General features: G+C 36.4%; 1 protein-coding gene across 1 annotated transcript; it reads left to right on the forward strand.

Moving 5' to 3' along the window:
* The first annotated feature begins 8,502 nt into the window (after positions 1 to 8,502).
* LOC107852117 (UDP-D-apiose/UDP-D-xylose synthase 2) lies at positions 8,503 to 14,691 on the forward strand. Its single transcript, XM_016697164.2, has 9 exons — positions 8,503 to 8,990; positions 9,979 to 10,071; positions 10,214 to 10,321; positions 13,172 to 13,286; positions 13,367 to 13,500; positions 13,598 to 13,699; positions 13,780 to 13,872; positions 13,993 to 14,128; positions 14,214 to 14,691. The coding sequence occupies exons 1-9, from the start codon at positions 8,718 to 8,720 to the stop codon at positions 14,324 to 14,326; spliced, it is 1,167 nt and encodes a 388-aa protein (XP_016552650.1). The 5' UTR covers positions 8,503 to 8,717; the 3' UTR covers positions 14,327 to 14,691.
* The last annotated feature ends 6,700 nt before the right edge of the window (positions 14,692 to 21,391 follow it).

The raw sequence follows: 21,391 nt of genomic DNA on the forward strand, positions 1-21,391 counted from the left end.
TATTATCTTTTCTTGGGTCACATGAGTCATAACTTTTCATATTAAGGTGAAGAAAATCAAACCGTATAAGCTTAGTATAATCAACCAAATCATAACATAATGCCAACCATTCCATAACCATAATCAAAACAAAGTCAAACATAGGCAACAAAAGTAGATCAAATATGGTGTCCCTTCGCTAACCAACTATCATACAATCTCCATAAACTCTATCCACTGATAAAGTATCCCCCACTAAGGCCATAACCATATATGACATAATAAGAGTCTCAACTCTTCTTTCTAAAAAATAAAGCAATAGATGAAAATACAAACAAACACGTAGAACAAAGATCAATAAGAGAATATCCCTCATGAGAACTAACAATATAATACATGTGACTATCATATCAGGTGCCTCAATTTCCTGTCTAGCCATAGTGAAAAATCTTGGTGGTCCACCTCCTGCTTGAGCAACCTGTGCACCCTGTCGATTTTGTCCATAAGCACCCTATGGAGCAGCTCTAGCCGATCGAGCTTGGGCTTCTACAACATTTCTTTGCACCTGAGTAGTAGCTTAACTAGACCCAAACTCTCCCTTAGGACAAAACTTAGCAATATGCCCCTACTCACCACAAGTATAACAAGCCCTATCTGTTCCGTAACAACGATTGTTATAATTCCTACCACAATTGAAACACCAAGGATGTTGACTTGATTGATAGGAACTATTACCCTTCCTCTGCATCTGTTGTTCACCTTGTCTAGCTGAATAATTATTCCTCAAAAACTGTCCCATGGACTCTGACTGCGTAGGCTTGAACTGCCCATAGTAAAAACTACTGTTACCCCCAGATTGAGCACCACTAAACACACATGAGTTACATTCCTTCTTGTTTTCTCAACTAATCTTTTCCATCTCATAATAGGACTCAAAACGAAAAGTAGTGTCAAAAAGCTTAGAATAGGATCCATTACGCACATTGCGTATCACTGGACCACAATAACAAACCTCAAGTCCATCCATAAATCATCTTACTTTCTCCCTCTGATCTCTAACTAAAGATGGAACATACCTGGACAACTCAGTAAATTTAACTTCGTACTCAATAATAATCATAGATCCCTGTCGTAACTCATTAAACGGGCGTCTCATGTCATCTTGTTTGCTCAAGGGAATAAATATGTCCAAGAACATAGCTGAAAACTCTAACCAAGTGATTGGTGGTAGCCCTTCTTGTTTGCCTCTCAAAACCAAATTCCTCCAAGCCTCGGGAGACCTTGAGAATAGAAAAGTAGTAAATTCTACACCACGAATATCCTTCAGTCCCAAAGTAGTTAGTATCTTCTCGACGATCTAAAAACTTTTGAGGCTCAACAGAAGATGGTGTAGCATCAAACTCCGGTGGCTTAAGATCTATGAAATTCTTAAGATCTTTGGGTTACCCCACAACTGCAACCAAAAGATCAACTGGTTGAGGTGCCTGAATAGTCACAACATTCAACTAAACTTGTACTTGTGTTTGCTGAGTTGCCTGAGGAGCTGGAGCTCGACCCTAATTAGGCACCAATGCCTCAAGTAGATTCAATATTCTTACCACTGGGTATACAGGCAATGTACCAGTAAGTGCAGCAACTGGAACTGCAGCTGGAGTGTTTTGATCAACTTTGCCCTGCGCTCGCTCAGAAGCCACAACTTGGGGCTAGCCCCTATTCCCAACTCTAGGCTGAGCATCGGTCTGCATTCTAGTTCGAGGCCTAGTTGGATGAGACCCAACTCAACCACTATCACGGGTAGGATCTTGTTCAGCACCATGCCCTATAGGTGCATTAGATCAACTAGTGAAAGAAAAACTAAGTCTCTTAACCATCTGCGAATAATATTTAAAGGTTAGACTAAATTCAACTCAAGGCATGAATAAAGAATGAAAAAGAAAAAACTTCCTAGATGTTCCGTAGCCTCAAGTTCATAAGTATGGGCGCCTGCATACCTCTGAACAAGAATATACTAAACACTGCTCCATGACCAGGGACCTAAAGCCTAGGCTCTGATACCAACTTTGTCACGTTCCAAAATAATCCATAGGCATGAGTGGCTCCCGTTAACACCACTTGTTGGGAGAACCAATTTTCTATACATTCACAATATCTATAAACACTGAGATAAAGATGTGTGCAATTTCAAGTGTATTAAACGCAAAGTAATCATCCACCCGGTTGTCGTAATATGATTTATGAAAATAACAATACTTAGATAATAACTCTCTAGTCTTAAATCTCACACCAAGACCATGGAGCATCTAAACAAAGTTACATGAGTTCAACTTTTGGGCATACAAACTCAACAAAAATAATCATAATCTAAAGGTAACTAAAGTTGGATGACAGCCTCCATGAACAATGCAAAGGCTCACTTTAGAAACATAATCCACACGTAAAGATCGTAAGTCACAAATCTCTCTCTTCATAACCGTATCTGCAGGTATCCAAGTAAGGAGCGAGCTACATAAATATAACCCAGTAAAATCCTCAGCTTGCTAATTTAAGTACTCCTGAGACAAGTATTAGAAAATACAATAACAACAAGAACATATAGTTATTACACACAGGAAGTATATCATAATAAGATATCCAACGAAACCAACAATCATTCATCAGAAACTATATATCTCAACAAAATTTATACCAAGTACTTATCACCATTTGAAATCGAAGTGATTAACCAACACCAGATGTTTTGGGCCACATACACAATGTGCCAAATATCAAGAGTATACATAATACTCGGAAAACATACACAATATCCTATATCAAATCAAAAAGCATACATAATGCTCAAGGGAAGCATACACAATTCTCAAAGAAAGCATACACAATGCCCCAACGGAATTAGGAAGCATACACAATGCCCCAATGGAATTAAGAAGCATACACAATGCCCCAATCTCATAGTACATAATCATATCACATCACGAAATAATTTATAAAAGAGTATTAGTATTTTTATACATAAAGTATATATGTCTGGCCTTGAAGTCCGTCGATTCTGCCAAGCACACGCTCGTCCCAACACATGAACCGGGCAGACAAAAATATAATTTTAAAATAATATTTAAAAAACAAGCACCCAAAGCTTAAAGTCTCACTTACCTCAGTAACAACAAGTTTCCCAACCTTGTAATGCGTAGAACACTAACCAATCAACCTTCAATGGATTTAATCTATCAAAAATATTTATTAAAGATAAAAATCATACTAGTCGGAACCCATTTCTTAATATCGCTAATTTTCAAGCTAAACCATAAATTAAAGATAAAATTATTTGTATAACACAACCCTTTAATAAAACATCTATTCAATAAATTAATACTTAATCTCAAATAACCGAATTGTGCCTGGAAATTTTATTAAAGAAATTTATCCTTCTATAGCAACTATACAACCAACAGTGCAACCTCCAATTGCTAAAAGAAAATCTCACCATCATCATTGGTCAATGATTACTTATTCAACATTCTTTATCATATTATGGATAGATATTCCTCTAATTATTACTCTAATCATCACTATATCTATTACAATGATGGGCAAAAGTTTCCACATTTAATAATTCTTAAGCCCTCACGCAAATGTATATCAACATAAATATTATGTGCAGATTCACACTTGAGAGTAGTGATTCAAAGATTCTCCTTATGTTTGGTTATAAACTTTCAAGAGATTCTTCCTCCGCAAGTATTTTTTTCCTTTCAAAAATAAAGGAATCAAGAAGCCCTAATATTCTATTCCTCTGAACTAAAACGTGAAAAAGAAAACTGAAAGGGGAGAGGGTTTTGGCTTTTGGCTTGCTTACTTTAATTCCCTTAATTAATATAATAATAATAATAATAATAATAATAATATGAGCTAAATCACTCATTTACCCCTCATTAAAAGAATGAGTTATCACAATATATTTAATACAAAATAATAAAAAAGAATATGATAAAGGGTGACGGGGTTTAATTTTTTTTTTAATTTAAAAAATTAATAAAAAAATTATTTCTTTTTTTTTTTGGGGGGGGGGGGGGGGAGATGGAAGGGGGGTGTAAGAAAATTTTTCTTGAAAGTTTTAAAAATTAAAAAAAAATTGGTGAGGGATGAGGGCTAGTAGGCGGGGGTGGGTTGGGGATGAGGGTCGGGTAAGAATAAATTTTTAAAATATTTATTTTTTAAAAAATGGGTGGGGTCGAGTCGAGGTAGGGGCCATGATGGTGGCGGTGGGTCGGAGTAGGAGGTAGAGTTAAATATTATAAGGTGAAGGAAAAATAAGATTATGTAATATTAAGTAAGGAAATAACCATGGAATACCACCAAATCGGTGGTTACATAAAATGGAGGTTTTCATGGTTACCAAACCATGAAATTAAATCATATCATACCATACATTTTAAAAAACATCAAAACAAACACGATTCTCTTAATAACTATACCATACCATATCATGGAAAACCACCATCCAAACAGAGGGTTAAAGTCATATCCTTATCTGTAATCTATAATCTATAATTTATAATTTATATCTATATCTATAATCTATATATATAATTAAATATAATATTAAAAGTGTGAAGATCCTTAGTAAAGTGATTTGAACTTTTTGCCCTTCATTAAAAATCTCTGCAATAGACAAAATCGTCATTTACTATTTACTTTTATTTAGTTATTATTCTATATAAATAAGATATTTATTTAGAATTTGAATCCAAAATTAAAATTGTATGATTTTATCACGTGAAAGTCCACTTTCACATTGAATTGAGTTTTCAAAACATGTATCCTATAAAGAAAGTCCATTGCAACAATATCGCAATTCTAATTATGAATTACAGTTAATTTTTTATCGTATAATAAGTAAACATTTATTTTAAACCAATTTATAAAATATATGAGATTTTTTTAAAATATATGAAACTTTTTTTTTATATTTACAAAATCCGAAAATACAAATTTGCTTTGTGCACTCCTAAATATATGTGAAGCTTTGAGAACTTTTTCCGAAGTAAACTCCTAAAAAGTTTTCTACTATAGGCTTCTTCTTCCTTTTTATTTTTCTTCTTATGTCTTTTACTACGACTTTGTGGCATATATATAATTCATTTTTTGTATTTGTATATCAATATTAGAAAATTATGCACAATTGAAAGACTACTTCATAATTATTTGGGGGTGGGGGTTGGTGATCGAAAGTTATAGAGTTGTCGAATTTTTTGATTATTGTCTTGATATTAAACACAAAACTTTGACGATTATGTGTTCTTTGATTTTAATATAATTTGTGTAATTTTCTACGTCGTGGTGCTTTATGCTTATCATTATTTTATTGTGTACAATTTAACAATTGTGTCTTGATGTACAAACTTTGGATCAGTTGAAGTGTATTAAGGATGTAGACGATAAAGTTTGATAGAGAAGGGTTATATTAGAAAGAGATGACAGTCTTTCTTTCATAAACTCTTGAACGAAGGAAGGGATACTAGCATTATGTTGGGGAATTTGGAGCATTTCGAGAGTTTTCATGATTATGGCTATTGTAGGCGTTTTAAGGTTGAGGAGGTTAAGGGGCTATTCATAGGATGCGTAGAGGTAGAGCGACTGGGCCAGATGAGATTCCAGTGGATTTTTAGAAGTACATAGGAGGGGCAGGTATGGAGTGGTTGACTAAGTTGTTTAACATAATTTTCAAGACATCGAGGATGCCTGCTGCTTGGAGGTGGAGTACGATGATTTTATTGTATAAGAAAAGAGCAATATTCAAGATTGCAACAACTATAGGGGTATCAAGTTTTCGAGTCACACTATGAAGGTTTGGAAGAGCGTGGTAGAGTTGAGGTTGTGGAGGATTGTTACTATTCTGAAAATCAATTTGGATTTATGCCAGAGCGCTCTACTACAAAGGTCATCCATCTTGTCGGGAGACTGGTGGAGCAGTATAGGGAAAGGAAGAAGGATTTGCACATGGAGTTTATCAACTTAGAAAAAGCCATGATAGAGTTCCTAGGAAGGTTCTTTGGAGATGCTTGGAGGCTAGAGGTGTACCTATAATGTATGTTAGGGAAATTAAGGATATGTATGATGGAGTCAAGACTCGGGTTAGGATCGGGGGAAGGGACTCAGAGTACTTTCCCTTCTTGATGGGGTTACATCAAGGATTAACGCTTAGCCTGTTTCTTTTTGCCTTGGTAATGGATGTTTTGACGCGACACATTCAGGATGAGGTGCCTTATTGTTTACTTTTTGTAGATGATGTAGTTTTGATAGATAAGACACGTAGTGGAGTTAATGTAAATTGGAGGTTTGGAGGCAAAGAGTCTAAAGGGTTTAGGTTGAGTAGGTCCAAGAGGAAATACTTGGAGTGTAAGTTCAAAGAGGTGTCTCATGAGTTCGATGTAGTTATTTAGCTTGACACCCATTCTATCATAAAGAGAGATAGTTTCAATTATCTAGGGTCGATGATTCAGGAGAATATAGAGATTGGCAAGGATGTCACTCAACGAATCGGGGTAGGTGGCTGAAATGGAGGCTCACCGTTGGTATCTTGTATGACAAAAAGGTACCTCCCAAACTTAAAGGCAAGTTCTACAGAGTGGTGGTTAGATCAGCTTTGTTGTATGGGGCAGAGTGTTGACTTATTAAGAAGACCCACATCCAAAAGATGAAGGTGTCGGAGATGAGAATGCTTCGGTGGATGTATGAGTGTACTAAAAAAGATAGGATTAGAAATGAGGTTATTCGGAATAAGGTGGGAATGACTTCGATAGAGGCCAATATGAGGAAAACGAGGTTGAGATGGTTTGGTCATGTGATGATGAGGAGCACGGATGCCCCCTGCACGGAGGTGTGAGAGGTTGGCTAGGGATGGGTTCAAGCGAGGTAGAGGTTGACCGGAGAAATATTGGAGGGAAGTGATTAGACATGACATGGAGCAGCTTCAGCTTACCGAGGACATGACCTTAGATAGGAAGTTAAGGAGGAGGCGAATTAGGGTAGAAGGTTAGTCTGAGTTAGGATGTTGTAAGTTTTGGTGTGTATTTAGAGTATCTTGCTTTTGGTACTATTGAATATGTTAATTCTGTTGTATCTTGTTCTATTACTATTCCTTATCTTATCTTAAATTGTTTTATTTTGAGCCTGGGGTCTATAAGAAACAACCTCTCTATCTCACATTTGAGGTAGTGGTATGGACTGTGTACACTTACCCTTCCCCGATCCCACTTGATGGGATATACTGGGTATGTTGTTGTTCTTGATTATATTCAAAGAGTAATATGGTAAAATTATTCCTATCATTTACTGCTTTGTAATCCCCATGCCAATAGAAACATGAATAAGTAAAGATGGACAAAAAAAGTCATTCAATATAGAACCAAACATTATCTTATCGGCTGATTCGTGAATTAATACATTGAAAAATTGATAACAAATAAATTGAATCGTTAAGCATTATAATTCATTCGATCCACTCAATAAGCACCCTAAAATATAATAGCGGCAAAAAATGTACTCCCTTTATTTCAAAAAAAGTTATCTCTTTTGACATAACACAAAGTTTAAAGAAATAAAGAAGACATTTGAATTTTGTGATCTTGAATTAAAATTTTGTCAAATGTAGCAAAATAATCTTTAGTCTCGTGGTTTTAAACGTGGCACGAGAAAAGTTGTAATAAAAGTATTGCAAAAAAAAGAAGAAGAAAAATATCATTCTTTTTAAAATAGACTAAGTAGCCGTTTGACCATGAATATTTTTTCACTTTTTTAAAATGGACAGACTATTTAATAATCTTATTCTATCTTTTATCCTACATTATTATAGTAGTCTTGTGAGAGGCTAGCGTTGGATGGTTTTAGGCGGGGTAGGGGTAGACCGAAGAAGTACTGGGATGAGGTGATTAGGCGGGACATGGAGCAGTTACAGCTCACCGAGGACATGACCCTAGATAGGAAGGTCTGGAGGACGCGAATTAGGGCAGAGGACTAGGGCCAGTTTGAGTCGCTAGTGTAGGGAATTACTTGGTGGGGGTTTTATTCCTGTTATGAGTCCGTGTTCCATGTTTTATTACGAATCTGTGTGCTTTCCTCTGTTTTATATTACTTATGGGTGCCGTATTTATGTTATGTAATCTTGTGCTGTGCTTTACTATGTGTTTGTGTGGTATCTCGTACCTTGAGCCGGGGGTCTATCGGAAACAACCTTTCTACTTCTTCAGAGGTAGAGGTATGGACTGCGTACATCTTACTCCCCCAGACCCCACTAGGTGGGAATACACTGGGTTTGTTGTTGTTGTTGTATTATAGTAGTCTTAACCCATATCCTACTTTCTAGTAAATTTATCTTTCAGATTATTGATATATGAGATTATATAACACGAAAAATGATATAATCTATTCAAATATTATATTCATTAAAATAATATAATATCATAAAATACAACACAAACACAATGTCATACAATATCATATGAAATCATACCAAACAACCATCCAAACAAAATGTAAAAGACTAAAACACGTGCAACTTTAGAAATTCAAAAATATTAAAATTCCAATTTATGGGCACGTACGGACTACAAAACTCTTCACAGTTTCACCTCTACAAATAGTAGCATTGAAACACAGTGAAACCACACCGCAAACTCTTCTCCCTCCTTTTCTTTCCTCTTAAAAAAAAAAGAAACTCAAGTTCAATTTCATTTGGTTCAATGGCAGGAGGAGGGAGAGTAGATCTAGATGGAAACCCTATTAAGCCCATAACAATATGCATGATCGGTGCTGGTGGTTTCATTGGGTCCCACTTATGTGAAAAACTCATGGCGGAGACACCTCATACGGTGCTAGCCGTTGATGTTTACTGTGATAAGATTAAGCATTTGCTTGAACCGTCTGAACTTCCTTGGAATGGTCGTATTCAGTTTCATAGAATGAATATTAAGAATGATTCTCGTCTTGAAGGACTCATCAAAATGGCAGATCTGGTATGTTTGGTGTTCTTATTTTATTAAATGTGTTGTGAGGAATGGCATTTGTGCAAATTTTTACCATGCTTGTTGACGATGTTTTTGTCGCTAATTCATAGTAATTTTGTAGTACTCGTAATGTTGTTTAAAAATTGGGGGATTACAGCGTGGGAATAACCGTCACCAACAAGGTGAAAGTTCAGTTAGTCGACCAATTGAGCTACTGAGATTTCGTGAATTGTGAAGTATTTTTTCTTTTAATTTGGGGGCAGGGGAAGGGAAAACAAGGAATCGAGCTCTTACCGACCAGGTGAAAGTTTAGGTAGTTGACAAACTGAGCTACTAAGCTTTTGTGAATCTTAGAAGTATTTTTTTGTTAAAAAAAATTAGTGGTAGGGGAAGAAAACAAGGAATTGAACCCTTGCCAACTAGTTGAAAGTTCAGGTAGCCAGCCAACTGGGCGACTAATATTCCATGAATTTTGAAGTATCAATGTTGTTTTGGTTGATTTTTTTAATTGGTTCATTTCTCCTTGGTACATATTTTATTAGAAAATGTTAAGAATCCAAGAACAAAGAGCTGAATCTAAATGGATATGATAGCAAAGCGGCTCTGGCATTTACAAAACAATTTTCCATCTTCATCGATTTTTCATCGGCCATTCTATCAGTATGTTGCATCTTTAAGTCCTTCGTCACTTCATTGGTGCATATTTTTCTGTAGATCTTTGAGTAGTTTGTGTTAGTGTGGACATTAGTTTCGTTTTTTTTTTTTCGCGCAAAAATGCTTTACTTAGTAGATGTTTATTAATGTGAATTTGAGATCTGTTGTGATCTAAACTTGATTCTTGGATTGGATTCTAGAGAGAATTTCCGAAATTAAGTCAAGCTCTTGTAATTATGGACTAGTATAAACTTTTGCATGATTTGGGACACCTTTCTCAAGAACGTTGTAGGAAGGGAAGTCCTTGGCTATTGTTAATTTTTTGTGTTTTCTTTTGATGTAGACTGTGAATCTTGCTGCAATCTGCACTCCAGCTGATTATAATACACGTCCACTAGACACAATCTACAGCAACTTCATTGATGCTCTACCGGTGGTATGCATATTGTATTTCTAGTTTTCATAGTTATAAAAAATATAGATGTGTTTAAATAGAAAATTTCTATTCGGAACTCAGAAAGATTTAACCTTTTATGTTGGTAGTTGAGGCGTGAAGTTGATGTTAATTGATAATACAGGTTAAGTACTGCTCGGAAAATGGAAAGCGTCTCATTCACTTTTCCACTTGTGAAGTTTATGGGAAAACCATAGGTGCCTTTTTACCCCAAGACAGCCCATTGCGCCAAGTAAGATTTCACTTTCTTCATGTTATTACTCTTGTTAAATGCCAAACTTGTGCAAAATATTGATATTTTTTCCGTTTGTGTGTCATGTTTCATATCATGGTAGTTCTTGAACTATTCTCTAATTGTGATGCAAGTCCTCTTCTCTCACCACAAAAATAAAAAAGAAGTGGTAATATGGTACGAGCGGTGCGCATGATAATGTATATTAGTGTAAAATAATATTTGATATAACAATAAATATGCCCTAATCCTAATTGAACTGGGGTCAACTGGTTGGATTCTCAATGTCTCTAGTGGGCCGTTTTGGCCTGTTATATTCCGATACTTCACAATTTGTTTTTCTAAGGATAAATTAGGATTCTCTAAAACTGGGGAGTTTCTAACTCTCACACGCAGCCCTGCACTCGATACAATCTCTAACCTAGTAAATGATATTCGCTTGTTAGTCAATCTGGAACATTCCTTATATTATATTAGAAAATACTTGTAATGAAGTTTTTTTTAATCAAATGGATGTTTGAGCCAGAGTTATTTCTCTCAATTTTTCTCTTTCCATAGTTCTCTTTAATGCTTTCCTGGTGTGTATGGTCTTATTGATTGTGACGACGTGTGGAAATCCAAATGTGTTCTCAACCTCTCCATCCATTTTTGGCTTCTCTTGTTCTTTTGCATGAATATAATAATTTTTTGTTCAAATTCACCCCATCTTGGTAGGAAACGTTATCCCGCAAAGCATCCTGTTATGTGGTAATGAGTATTGGGTATTGCATGTCAACGAAACATGAAAAACAAGTCCTATTCAGTATATTTTTCATGTCTGCTGGTACTGCACGAAATTGGTTTATGTAGGTTTAGGGAGGCATTAAGAAATAAGTATGTTCCTATTATTCGGGCTTGTATTACATTTTTATGCATCTCTATGTTTAGAAAGCTAGTTATCTATGTCTATAATAGTTTCTGAATAGCTAGTGTTCAATGAAGTGAGTTGGGTACCATGAGGTGTTAGGTTCAAATTCCAGCGGAGGCAAAAAACCAATTGACTTCTTCCCATCAGCCTCGGTGGACAGAGTTACGAAGTACCAGTGTTGGTTGGAGGTAGCAAGTATCTCATGGAACTAGTTGGAGTGTTCACAAATTGGTCTGGACACCACTTTCATCAAAAGAATAGTTTCTGAATAGATAGCTGACATACCTGCATTGCTAGAGAATGATGTTAGAGAAAATTGTTTCAAAAGGAGTAGTGCTGTTTCTGATATAGTCAAATAACTGAATACTGAATTTGTGGACAAGCCCCATTGGCACATTTGTGTTAAGATTCTGGGTTTGTACATGTGGGGAACTTTGTCAACACCCACCAGTTTTACCCTCTGTGGTCACTCAAATGATTATCATCATCGCTGATATTGATAGCCTAAAAAACGAGATTAAGGACTAATGACACAAAAATCAGCAACCACAAGTCAAAGAAAACAACACATAGAAAGGAGATGAAGAAGAAAATTGCATAGATGTAAAGATAGATAATGAAACATACACCATCTTTAATGATTAGCACCTAATTGTGTATCAAACAACTAGACACTCTTCACCATGGATGGATAACACTTCATTCTTAGGTGGACCAAGGGAATTCACACTCCTCAAAACCCACCTTTCTTGCCAAATGGTCAACACAAGTGAAGAACCACCTCACTTGCATAGAACCTTCAAGTTTCGGTTTCTCTCTTTTAAGGAGAAGGAGAAGGAGAAGGAGAAGACTACAAGCTAAGAAGAATACAATTACAATGTAAAAAGTCACTCAATTCATTATGTCAAAACTAAGGAAAATAAAAGTCTATTTGCCTATTTATACTTATTACAAGCAAAGACTAAAATACCCTTAATGAAGGGTGCTCCTTTGGAGTGTAAAAAGGGAGTCTTAAAAGACAACAATAGCCCTAAAATGGGGCGCCTGTTGAGTGTCAAATTATTGTGTGCAAAGTCCATCTTGTCCTTCAAGTGAGGCGCCTCTCGAGTTTAATGGTTCCCTTCTCCTCCTTCAACTTGACAAGGCTTTAAAAAGGCTCCAAACACTAGCCAATTCCGTAGTTTGAACCTTTGACAATGCCTTGTACTCTTTTATGCTTCTTTATGCTTGTATCAGATATCTATCTCATTGAGTATAATGATAAGCCTATAACAAAATTTGACCACTGTACGATGTCAATTAGGTTCTAGAATAAGTACAGTTGCTAGAACTAAAGTTTACCTATTGTTTTTGGTACAATGTGTTAATTCTATTGGTTTTTTGTTCTGAGTGACATTGTTCAAAGTTATTTTCTGGACCTTTTTTGTTCAATCTTCTACTTCAGCTTCTGGGACTTTCTCGGTACCTTTTCCCAACCTACCAAACTTCCTTCGTTTGAAGTGCTTGGTAAGAACTCAAGAGAATTTTCAAGTTTGAGACATGAGTTACATGTTTGCTTATAAACCTAGAATCAGCTTCTTACTTAGACAGACCCATGTACCATAGATGTCAGTAATTGGCAATGGGAATTTGTGGGATTACACTGGATATGGTATTGTTGTTACTTGTTGTAATAGCAAAGGCTGGTGATTTGCGAGCATATGTATGAATTGATGCCATTTGCCAGAAGTACAGGGTTAATTACGTCAAGGTTATGCTTTTGAAGTTGCTTGATTTACTGCTTAACTTGAACATCTTAATTAGCAATGAGGAATAAGGATTTAACACTATCTCGAGTAGTGGACTGTATATGTAGCTGTTGGTGTGGCATCTTTGGCCATATAATGCTTTTGATACCATTCACTTTTGTGGTGATGTTCTGATCCTTACCTGATTATTTCTAGGATCCTGCTTTTTATGTTCTTTCGGAAGATTCATCTCCTTGCATATTTGGATCTATTGAGAAGCAAAGGTGGTCCTACGCCTGTGCAAAACAATTGATTGAGAGATTGATCTATGGTATGTGAAGCTATACCTTCATCTGGCTGTTCTAAAGTTGAATCTCTGATCATATATTTCTCATGTATTATGTTTCGCAGCTGAGGGTGCTGAGAATGGCCTAGAATTCTCCATTGTTAGGCCCTTCAATTGGATTGGTCCCAGGATGGATTTTATACCTGGGATTGATGGTCCTAGTGAAGGTGTTCCAAGAGTGTTGGCTTGCTTTAGTAATGTACGTATGTTTTTTTTTTTTTGGATTAATTTTGAAGTCATCGGATGTTTACTATAGTATGCATTTTAATTTCATAATCTCATTTTTTCTGTTGCAGAACCTTTTAAGACGTGAACCACTAAAGCTAGTGGACGGTGGACACTCACAGAGAACCTTCATATATATCAAGGATGCTATTGAAGCTGTTCTCCTGATGATTGTGAGTTTGACCTATTCAACCCTCTATTTTTGTTCTTAAAATCTAGCATGTTCTATTGTGATTCATGCGATTTTTAACAGGAAAATCCTGCACGGGCCAATGGCTTTATCTTTAACGTGGGCAATCCTAATAATGAAGTTACTGTCAAGCAGCTAGCTGAAATGATGACTCAGGTAATCAAGTGACCAGTTTGTCATTTTCCTTCCTACCTGCTGTGGGTATTGCTTCAGTTATCTACTATTTCACACGGTACATGTTCTGCATTCTCAGCTCTTTCTCTTGTATTACAACAGGTGTACTCAAACGTGACTGGGCTATCTCCTCTTGAAACACCTACAGTTGATGTAAGTTCCAAAGAATTTTATGGCGAGGGGTATGATGACAGTGACAAGCGAATTCCAGACATGACCATAATTAACAGACAGCTTGGTAATAATTTATTTCCTTATCTATTGAGAAATGACAACTCCTGGAAACCGAAGATAATTTGACTGTTTGATCGACTGTTAACCAGGTTGGAACCCAAAGACATCCCTATGGGACTTGCTTGAATCTACTCTCACATACCAACACAGGACATATGCTGAGGCTGTCAAGCAGGCAATGTCAAAGTCAACTGCAAATTGAATGATCTTGAGCAGAGCTTTACTGTGTGCTTCATGTTGATTGCCTTTCGTATTCTTTGGAAGAATCTTCATCTACTCTGTTTGTCTTCATCCACGTTCTGCTAGTCATCTACTTCATGCAAATCTTTAATATGTATCAGCCATAAGCATCATGTTTTTTAAGTTGTGGCACAATAGATCCACTAGGAAATTGTGTCATATGTTGTTTGTGTAATGTAATATCATTAGAGCCTTTAGCTGCAGCAGTTTTCGACACGTTAGTCAAAGGAAGCCTGCAGTCGCTCTGTTGTTTGTTGTCATTCTTCAGTGTGGTAGTTTGTTTATCATTCCACTTAATAAGACGTTCCTAATTTATTTCTAGTATAATTTATTCGTCTTATTAAATGATCCGTTTTCTACAATGTTTTATGTTAGAGCATATCTGCCGAGTGCTTGCTTTGGATACACGGACTCTTCCATTTTGTTGTATTGTATCTTCTTTCTACTATTTAGTAATGCTGGTATTAGTTATACAAACGTATTTTCTTATAGAGTGTTTGATTTAATGTATTAAAAATGATATATATTTACATAGTTTTTATAAAAAGATATTTATTTATCAAAATACCCTTACTCGTATCATCTCTTTCAAGCTTACAAGCACCAGCAGCTATCTGTCGGCAAACTCAAGGACGCATTTGTGTTAATCTTCTATGCAAGCTAAGAACAAAGAGGGAGAAAAGAGGAATCTAGAAGAAGAAATTTCGTAACTGAATTTTGTTATTGAATTGAGCTGTAACTACACGTATTTATAGACCGTTTTGGTTTCTTGTGACAGCTGTATAATGACAGCTGTCACCTCTAACTAACAAGTATACATTCATTAACTACCTTCAACTACTAACTACCTTCAACTACCATCAACTTGATCACAACTTCTTTTAGCTCAACACTCCCCCTCAAGTTGATGGCTTGAAAATGTTCTTCATTCCTAACTTGTTTAGCAAGTACTTATGTTGATTTTTACCCAAGGCTTTTGTGAGAATATCTGCAAGTTGCTCTTCTGAATCCACATGATTAGTCTTGATCATGTTCTGATTAATTCTCTCCTTCACAAAGTGACAGTCAATATTCTTTGTCCTCTCATGAAAAATGGGATTAGCTGTAACCTGTATTGTTGCCTTGTTATCACATATCAAGTCTACAGGTTGTTTGATTGGAACTCCTAGCTCTTGAAACTGACCAAGCAACCATGTAATCTCTGCACTGCATGTAGCCATACTCCCGAACTCTGCTTCTGCAGAGCTTCTGGTTACTCTCTTGTTTCTTTGACTTCCAAGAGATCAGAGCATCTCCAAACTTTACCACATATCATGCAACTGACCTTCTGGTTTGTAGGAAAGCACCCCAATCAGAATCACAAAAGGCTGTTAGCTTGTTTGTATACTTTGTAGGCATAAACAATCCCAAACCCGGATTAGCTTTTATGTACCTCACCACTCTCAGAGCAGCTTCCATATGTGAGGTCTTTGGGCAGTGCATATATTGACTTAACACCTGGACCACAAATGACAAGTCTGTTCTTGTCATGGTAAGGTATAGTAACCTACCTACTAGTCTTTGATAAGCTGTTGGATCCTTCAAAACTTCATCACTATTTACTATTCCATTGGTTATATGATCATCATACTCTACTAAGGTTAACTTCTGGTTTACTTCAAGTGGAGTACCTACAGGTTTTGCTCCACTCAAGCCAGTCTCAGAGATAAGTTCAAGAGCATACTTCCTTTGGTTTAACACTATACGTTCTTTGGACCTGGCTATATCTAACCCCAAGAAGAGCTTTAAGTCTACAAGGTCTTTCATTTTGAAGCTGTGTTGCCGATCAGCTCTGGCTTGATTTATCAAAATGAGGTTGTTTCTTGTGATCAATAGATCATCCACATAGACAAGAATGATCACTATGTCATCTCCTGACTTTTTAGTGAACAGAGAGTAGTCAAAATGGCTTTGAATAAATACCACATGAGAGAGAGTATCCGTTATCTTCTTGTTTCACTGTCTAGGGGCTTGTTTCAAGCCATACAAAGAATTGTGTAACTTGCAGACCTTCTGAGTCTCCCCTTTCTGCAAAAACCATGAGGAAGTTGCATGAGATTTCTTCTAAGAGATCTCCATTGAGAAAAGCATTATGAACATCCATTTGGAAGAAGAACCATTGCCTAGAAGCAGCAAGGGCAATAAGAGATCTGACAGTCACCATCTTAGCAACAGGAGAAAAGATGTCTGAATAGTCTACACTAGCCTTTTGGCTATAGCCCTGGACTACTAGCCTGGCCTTATACCTCTTAACTTTTATATTTAACCTTATAAACCTATCTGCAACCAATAGGAGCCTTGCTAGGAGGTAGATCCACAGTGGACCAGGTATTATTTTCCTCTAGTGCTGTAATTTCCATCTTCATAACTTTAATCCATAAAGGATCTTTTGAAGCTTTAAGAAGGGAAAATAGTTCAAGGATGGAGGAGTACACAGATAGAGCATGATTATAATGGGGAGCTAACTGAGAGTAGGACATATAAGAGGATATAAGATAAAGACACGGGTTGGCTGAAGTAGATTTAAAGGTAACAAAGTCATACATCCATATGGGATGGTTCCTAGTTCTAGTGGATTTTCTGAGTGTAGGAATAGTGGTGGTAGGAACAGAATCTAACAAGGTGGAGGATGGATTAGAAGATTGAAGGAAAGATGGATCAGAGGAATGTGTGACTGGGGAAGGAGCAGGGTTATGTACCTGCTTAGGAGATAAAGAAGGAAAGGAAAGAGAGGATAGACTATTCTCAACAAGAGATAATTATAGTACAGGAAAGAAAGGAGAACCAGTAGAGTGAGTCTGCAGGAAAGAAAAAACAGGCTTATGAAACACTACATTCCTACTGGTAAAGAAGGACTTAGTGTGAAGATCATACATCCTATATCCTTTCTGAGTAGAAGAATAACCCATGAGCGCACTAGGTATAGTTTTGGCTGCAAACTTGTCTGAACCATAAGAACTAAATGCATAGCCAAGACAACCAAACACTCTCACATGAGATAAAGAAGGAGAGTGTTGATGCAATAATTCATAAGGATATTTATGCTGAAGGATTTTAGAAGAAATTCTATTACGCAAATCTACTGCAGTGTCTACACATTCTCCCCAAAATTTAAGAGGAATTCTTGCTTGATATCTAAGAGATCTTGCAATGCCCAAAATAGTCCTATGTTTTCTTTCTACTATATTTTGTTGAGGAGTATAGACACAAGAGGTCTGATGCAATATACCAAGAGAAGACACAGATGACTTGAACTCATGACTGGAAAATTCACACCCATTATCAATTCTTAGCACCTTTACAGAGGTAGAGAACAAATTTTGCACCCTAGTTAGAAAACCTTTTAACACCACTATTACTTCAGACTTGAACTGAATAGGAAATAACCAAGTAAATCTAGAATAATCATCCACTATAGTAACAGAGAACCTCTTATTATTGTAGGTAGGAACTCTGTAGGGACCTCATATATCACAATGCACTAGAGCAACAGGAGTTATGGATATAGAACTGCTAGACTGAAAAGGTAACTTGGCATTCTTAGCATACAATACACACATGATCTTCATACTTTAGGTGATTCAGTGCAACATGTTTCTTGAGAACTTCAATGAGAGCATGTCCCATCCTTCTATGCCGAAGTATACTGGAGTCAGAGGATAACTGCACATTATTAGCACTTTTATGTACATAGTTTTATGGAGCAGAACTTCTTTTGAGAATGTATAAACCCTAATCTTCTCTACTATTCCCCAACACTATGTCAGTATAGAGATCCTGGAATATGCAGAAATCAAGAAAGAATCCCACTGAACACTACAATTCCCTAGTCAGCTTCGATACAGATAACAAATTATATTTGAACTCAAGCAAATACAAAACATTAGAAATAGAGGAATTGTTTAGTACAACTGAGGTGCCCTTGTGAAATACTTTGTAACACCCCGCAAAATCGTCCATGCGTTAGCTCGTGGTAATATGCTTTTAGAGTTAAATGACTAGAATAGTGTCAAAGAGACTTAGTCTCATTTTTGTCTTTCAAAGTGAGTAAAGTTTAAGCCATAAATAATTTTGACTTTTTATCATGTGAGAAATTGAATGAGCTTTCTGTCGATATAAGATTAGCCCAAATCTGATACCCGGGAAAGAAGTTATGACTAATTTAAGTCTTAATCGTAAAACACCATCATTTTGGTGCTTGGTGCGTTGCGGAGTGGGCCTATTTAGCAATTGTCAAATTTCAGTAGCATAACGCGATTGTGGCGCGTCGCACTGAAGTTCCATATCTCAACCAGTGGGACAACGCGATGGCTCCGCGTCGCGGTGACCTTAAAAATACCATTCATCAATTTTCAGTGAGCCACCGCGATTGTGGTGCGTCGCGGTGGTCCATAAAATTGGGCTCCCAGTTATATTTTTTATTCCGTCTCATTAAAGGTATATTGGGTATTTTTCACCCCTTTATCAGCTTAAACACGGGATTTTAATCCCAAATGATCTCATTATTAATATTTTCATCAGAAACCATCAAGAACACTCCTTAGGTTTTCAAACAAGAAAACCCAAACAACTCAAGATTCAACTGTGGGTTTTAGAAATTGATTGAAGATTTGAAATCCCCAAGCTGTGGGCATCAAGAATCATCCTTTAATTTACTAAATAAAGGTATGTGGAGTTTATCCTAAAAAAACTACATGAGATTATCAACACTAGAACATGATTTACAGATTATCAAGCATGAATTTTAAAGGGGTTTTGGAACTTATGATTTAAATTTCGCATCTTGGGTGTGTTGATGATATTATTGTTTTGGTCTTTGGGCCTTTCCCCCTTAAATTGATTTAAACCTATATGAATATGTATGATGTTGAAGATTTGATAGAGAGCATTATTATTGAAATCCCTCTCTTTGATGATTTAGAGTTGATGAACTTGTTAGGAATGATTTAAGATGCTTGTTTAATATTTTGAATGGAATTTTTTCAATATTTAAGTATTTAACATGATTTTGATGATGATGAGAGGGAATTTCTTGTTATGATTTCGTCTTTGTCTTAAAAATAAAGAATTGCATATGATTGATATCTTTGACATGACCACCTTGTGTATTTGAAATGGTGAAAAAGAGAGTTTCTTGCATATGTTTACATAAGCTTTAAGAAAGAGTTTCTTGAAATGATTTATTGATATGGTAATCCCAGATTTATGTTTTGAAACAAAGATTATTATATGCTAATAATGGCTTAGAGATGTGACTTGCAAGTCAATGGTATGACGATACCATATAAATGTATGCCATAACAGAGTTAGAGTTTTCAGAGTATGTTTTCAGAGAATGTATGTCTTAAAGAGTTAAAAATGGGCATAAAGAGAGTTAGGTGATTGCCTGAAGAGGGCTAGAGTTCAAGTAACTCTTAGCCTAAAAATCATGATTTGCCGATCCAGGTATATTATTTTTACGCTGGCGACGGCTGTGTGGCGTAGCAGAGTTAGAGACTCCAACCCTTACGGCACACTTGGGTTAGAGGCTTCCCCACTGAATCAATGGCAGATTCCATATGGCCCATGGAATTTTAGAGTTGTAGGGTATACCACCTAGCGCAGAAGTAAAACAAAGAATGTCTCAGAGTTCAGATGATTTTATTTCAGAGTCTTTCAGAAATACCCATGAGATTTCTTACTATATGATATGTTTATGAACTGTTTTTAAATTGCTCTCATATATGTTGAATATAAATTATTATTTTAGATTTTCTCTGCGTACCAGTACATCTGTATTGACCCTCTACCTCCCAGGTTCAGAGGCTCAGTCTAAGGGTCTGGCTAATCAGTAGAGAGAGAAGTGATCTGTGAAGTAGTGAGCCTTCTTTGTCCAGAAGGCCTGTTATTTCAGATTATGTTATTCCGTTGGTTTGGTTTGCTGGGGGCCTTGTCCCAGATTTCAAATAGTTGTCAGATTTTCATGTAGTAGAGATTTCGTAGACTGTTCCAGATGTTGTTTAGTTGAGTTCGATTTCATTCCTTATTGTTAAACTAAATCCAGAGTATGACCATGTTTCTGTATCAGATTATATTTCCGCATCTCCTTTTATTATGTGAATGTTGTGCATGATTACCAGATAGAGTAGGATGCCCGGGCTTTCATGGTTTGGGATGTCCGTCACGGCCAGACCCTAATTCGGGTCGTGACATACTTCCAGCTCACTACCTGTAGGAATATATACCTTATTTTGTGATGATTGAGATACTTCATGATTATGTTATGCAATAAATCAAGACTAGAAGCCATATGATTAGTAGCACCAGTGTCCATAACCCAACTATTATTTACAGTAGTAGCAATTGGGACTAGCATGATACCTGTATTTGCTATAGGTAGAGTGGAATCCTTCTCATCTTTTTCTTTGTTAAGAATCATGACAATCTGATTGTACTGGTCTTGTGTAAAGTATGGAACATGAGATGACAAGACAGACTGAGAGTGCTGATCATTAGTGAAAGTTGAGTCTACAAAGCAGGCAACATCATGATTAGTAATAGGAGCAATATTTCCCACTTGATGTGCAAACTGACCTATACCTTTCTTCTTAGATTTCTGCCAGTTGGATACACAATGAGTTTGGAACATTACTCCCTAGTATGGCTATTGTAACCACAAAACTCACAAATTACAGAAGGTTTTTTCTGTGCAATGTTTCTGTAATTTGAAGTAGGTGATCTCCCTTCATAACCACCTACAGGATTTATATTTTCTAATGAATATCCAGTACCAAAACTACCAGTTCCCATATACACCCCCTTCCCTTTATTTCCTGATTTGTGGGTGAAGAAGGTTGTTGCTTCTAGAGTATCAGTAACTTGACTAAGAGATGAGCTACTAGCTATGATCCTTTGACTCTTTCGATCAACAACCATGGATTAGACCTTATTAATAGAAGAAATGAGAGTCATTAGTAAGATTTGACCTCGGAACTGGGAATATGACTCA

The sequence above is a fragment of the Capsicum annuum genome, chromosome 1 (genome assembly GCF_002878395.1).
Source record: "Capsicum annuum cultivar UCD-10X-F1 chromosome 1, UCD10Xv1.1, whole genome shotgun sequence".
NCBI classification, from domain to species: Eukaryota; Viridiplantae; Streptophyta; class Magnoliopsida; order Solanales; family Solanaceae; genus Capsicum; species Capsicum annuum.

What these genes read in the sequence shown, in the direction of transcription:
- LOC107852117 (XM_016697164.2), top strand. Translation starts at nt 8,718, where the DNA reads ATGGCAGGAGGAGGGAGAGTAGATCTAGATGGAAACCCTATTAAGCCC. An exon ending in GATTGAGAGATTGATCTATG is followed by an intron (nt 13,287 to 13,366) that starts GTATGTGAAGCT and finishes TATGTTTCGCAG; the next exon opens with CTGAGGGTGCTGAGAATGGC. An exon ending in AAGCTGTTCTCCTGATGATT is followed by an intron (nt 13,700 to 13,779) that starts GTGAGTTTGACC and finishes GATTTTTAACAG; the next exon opens with GAAAATCCTGCACGGGCCAA.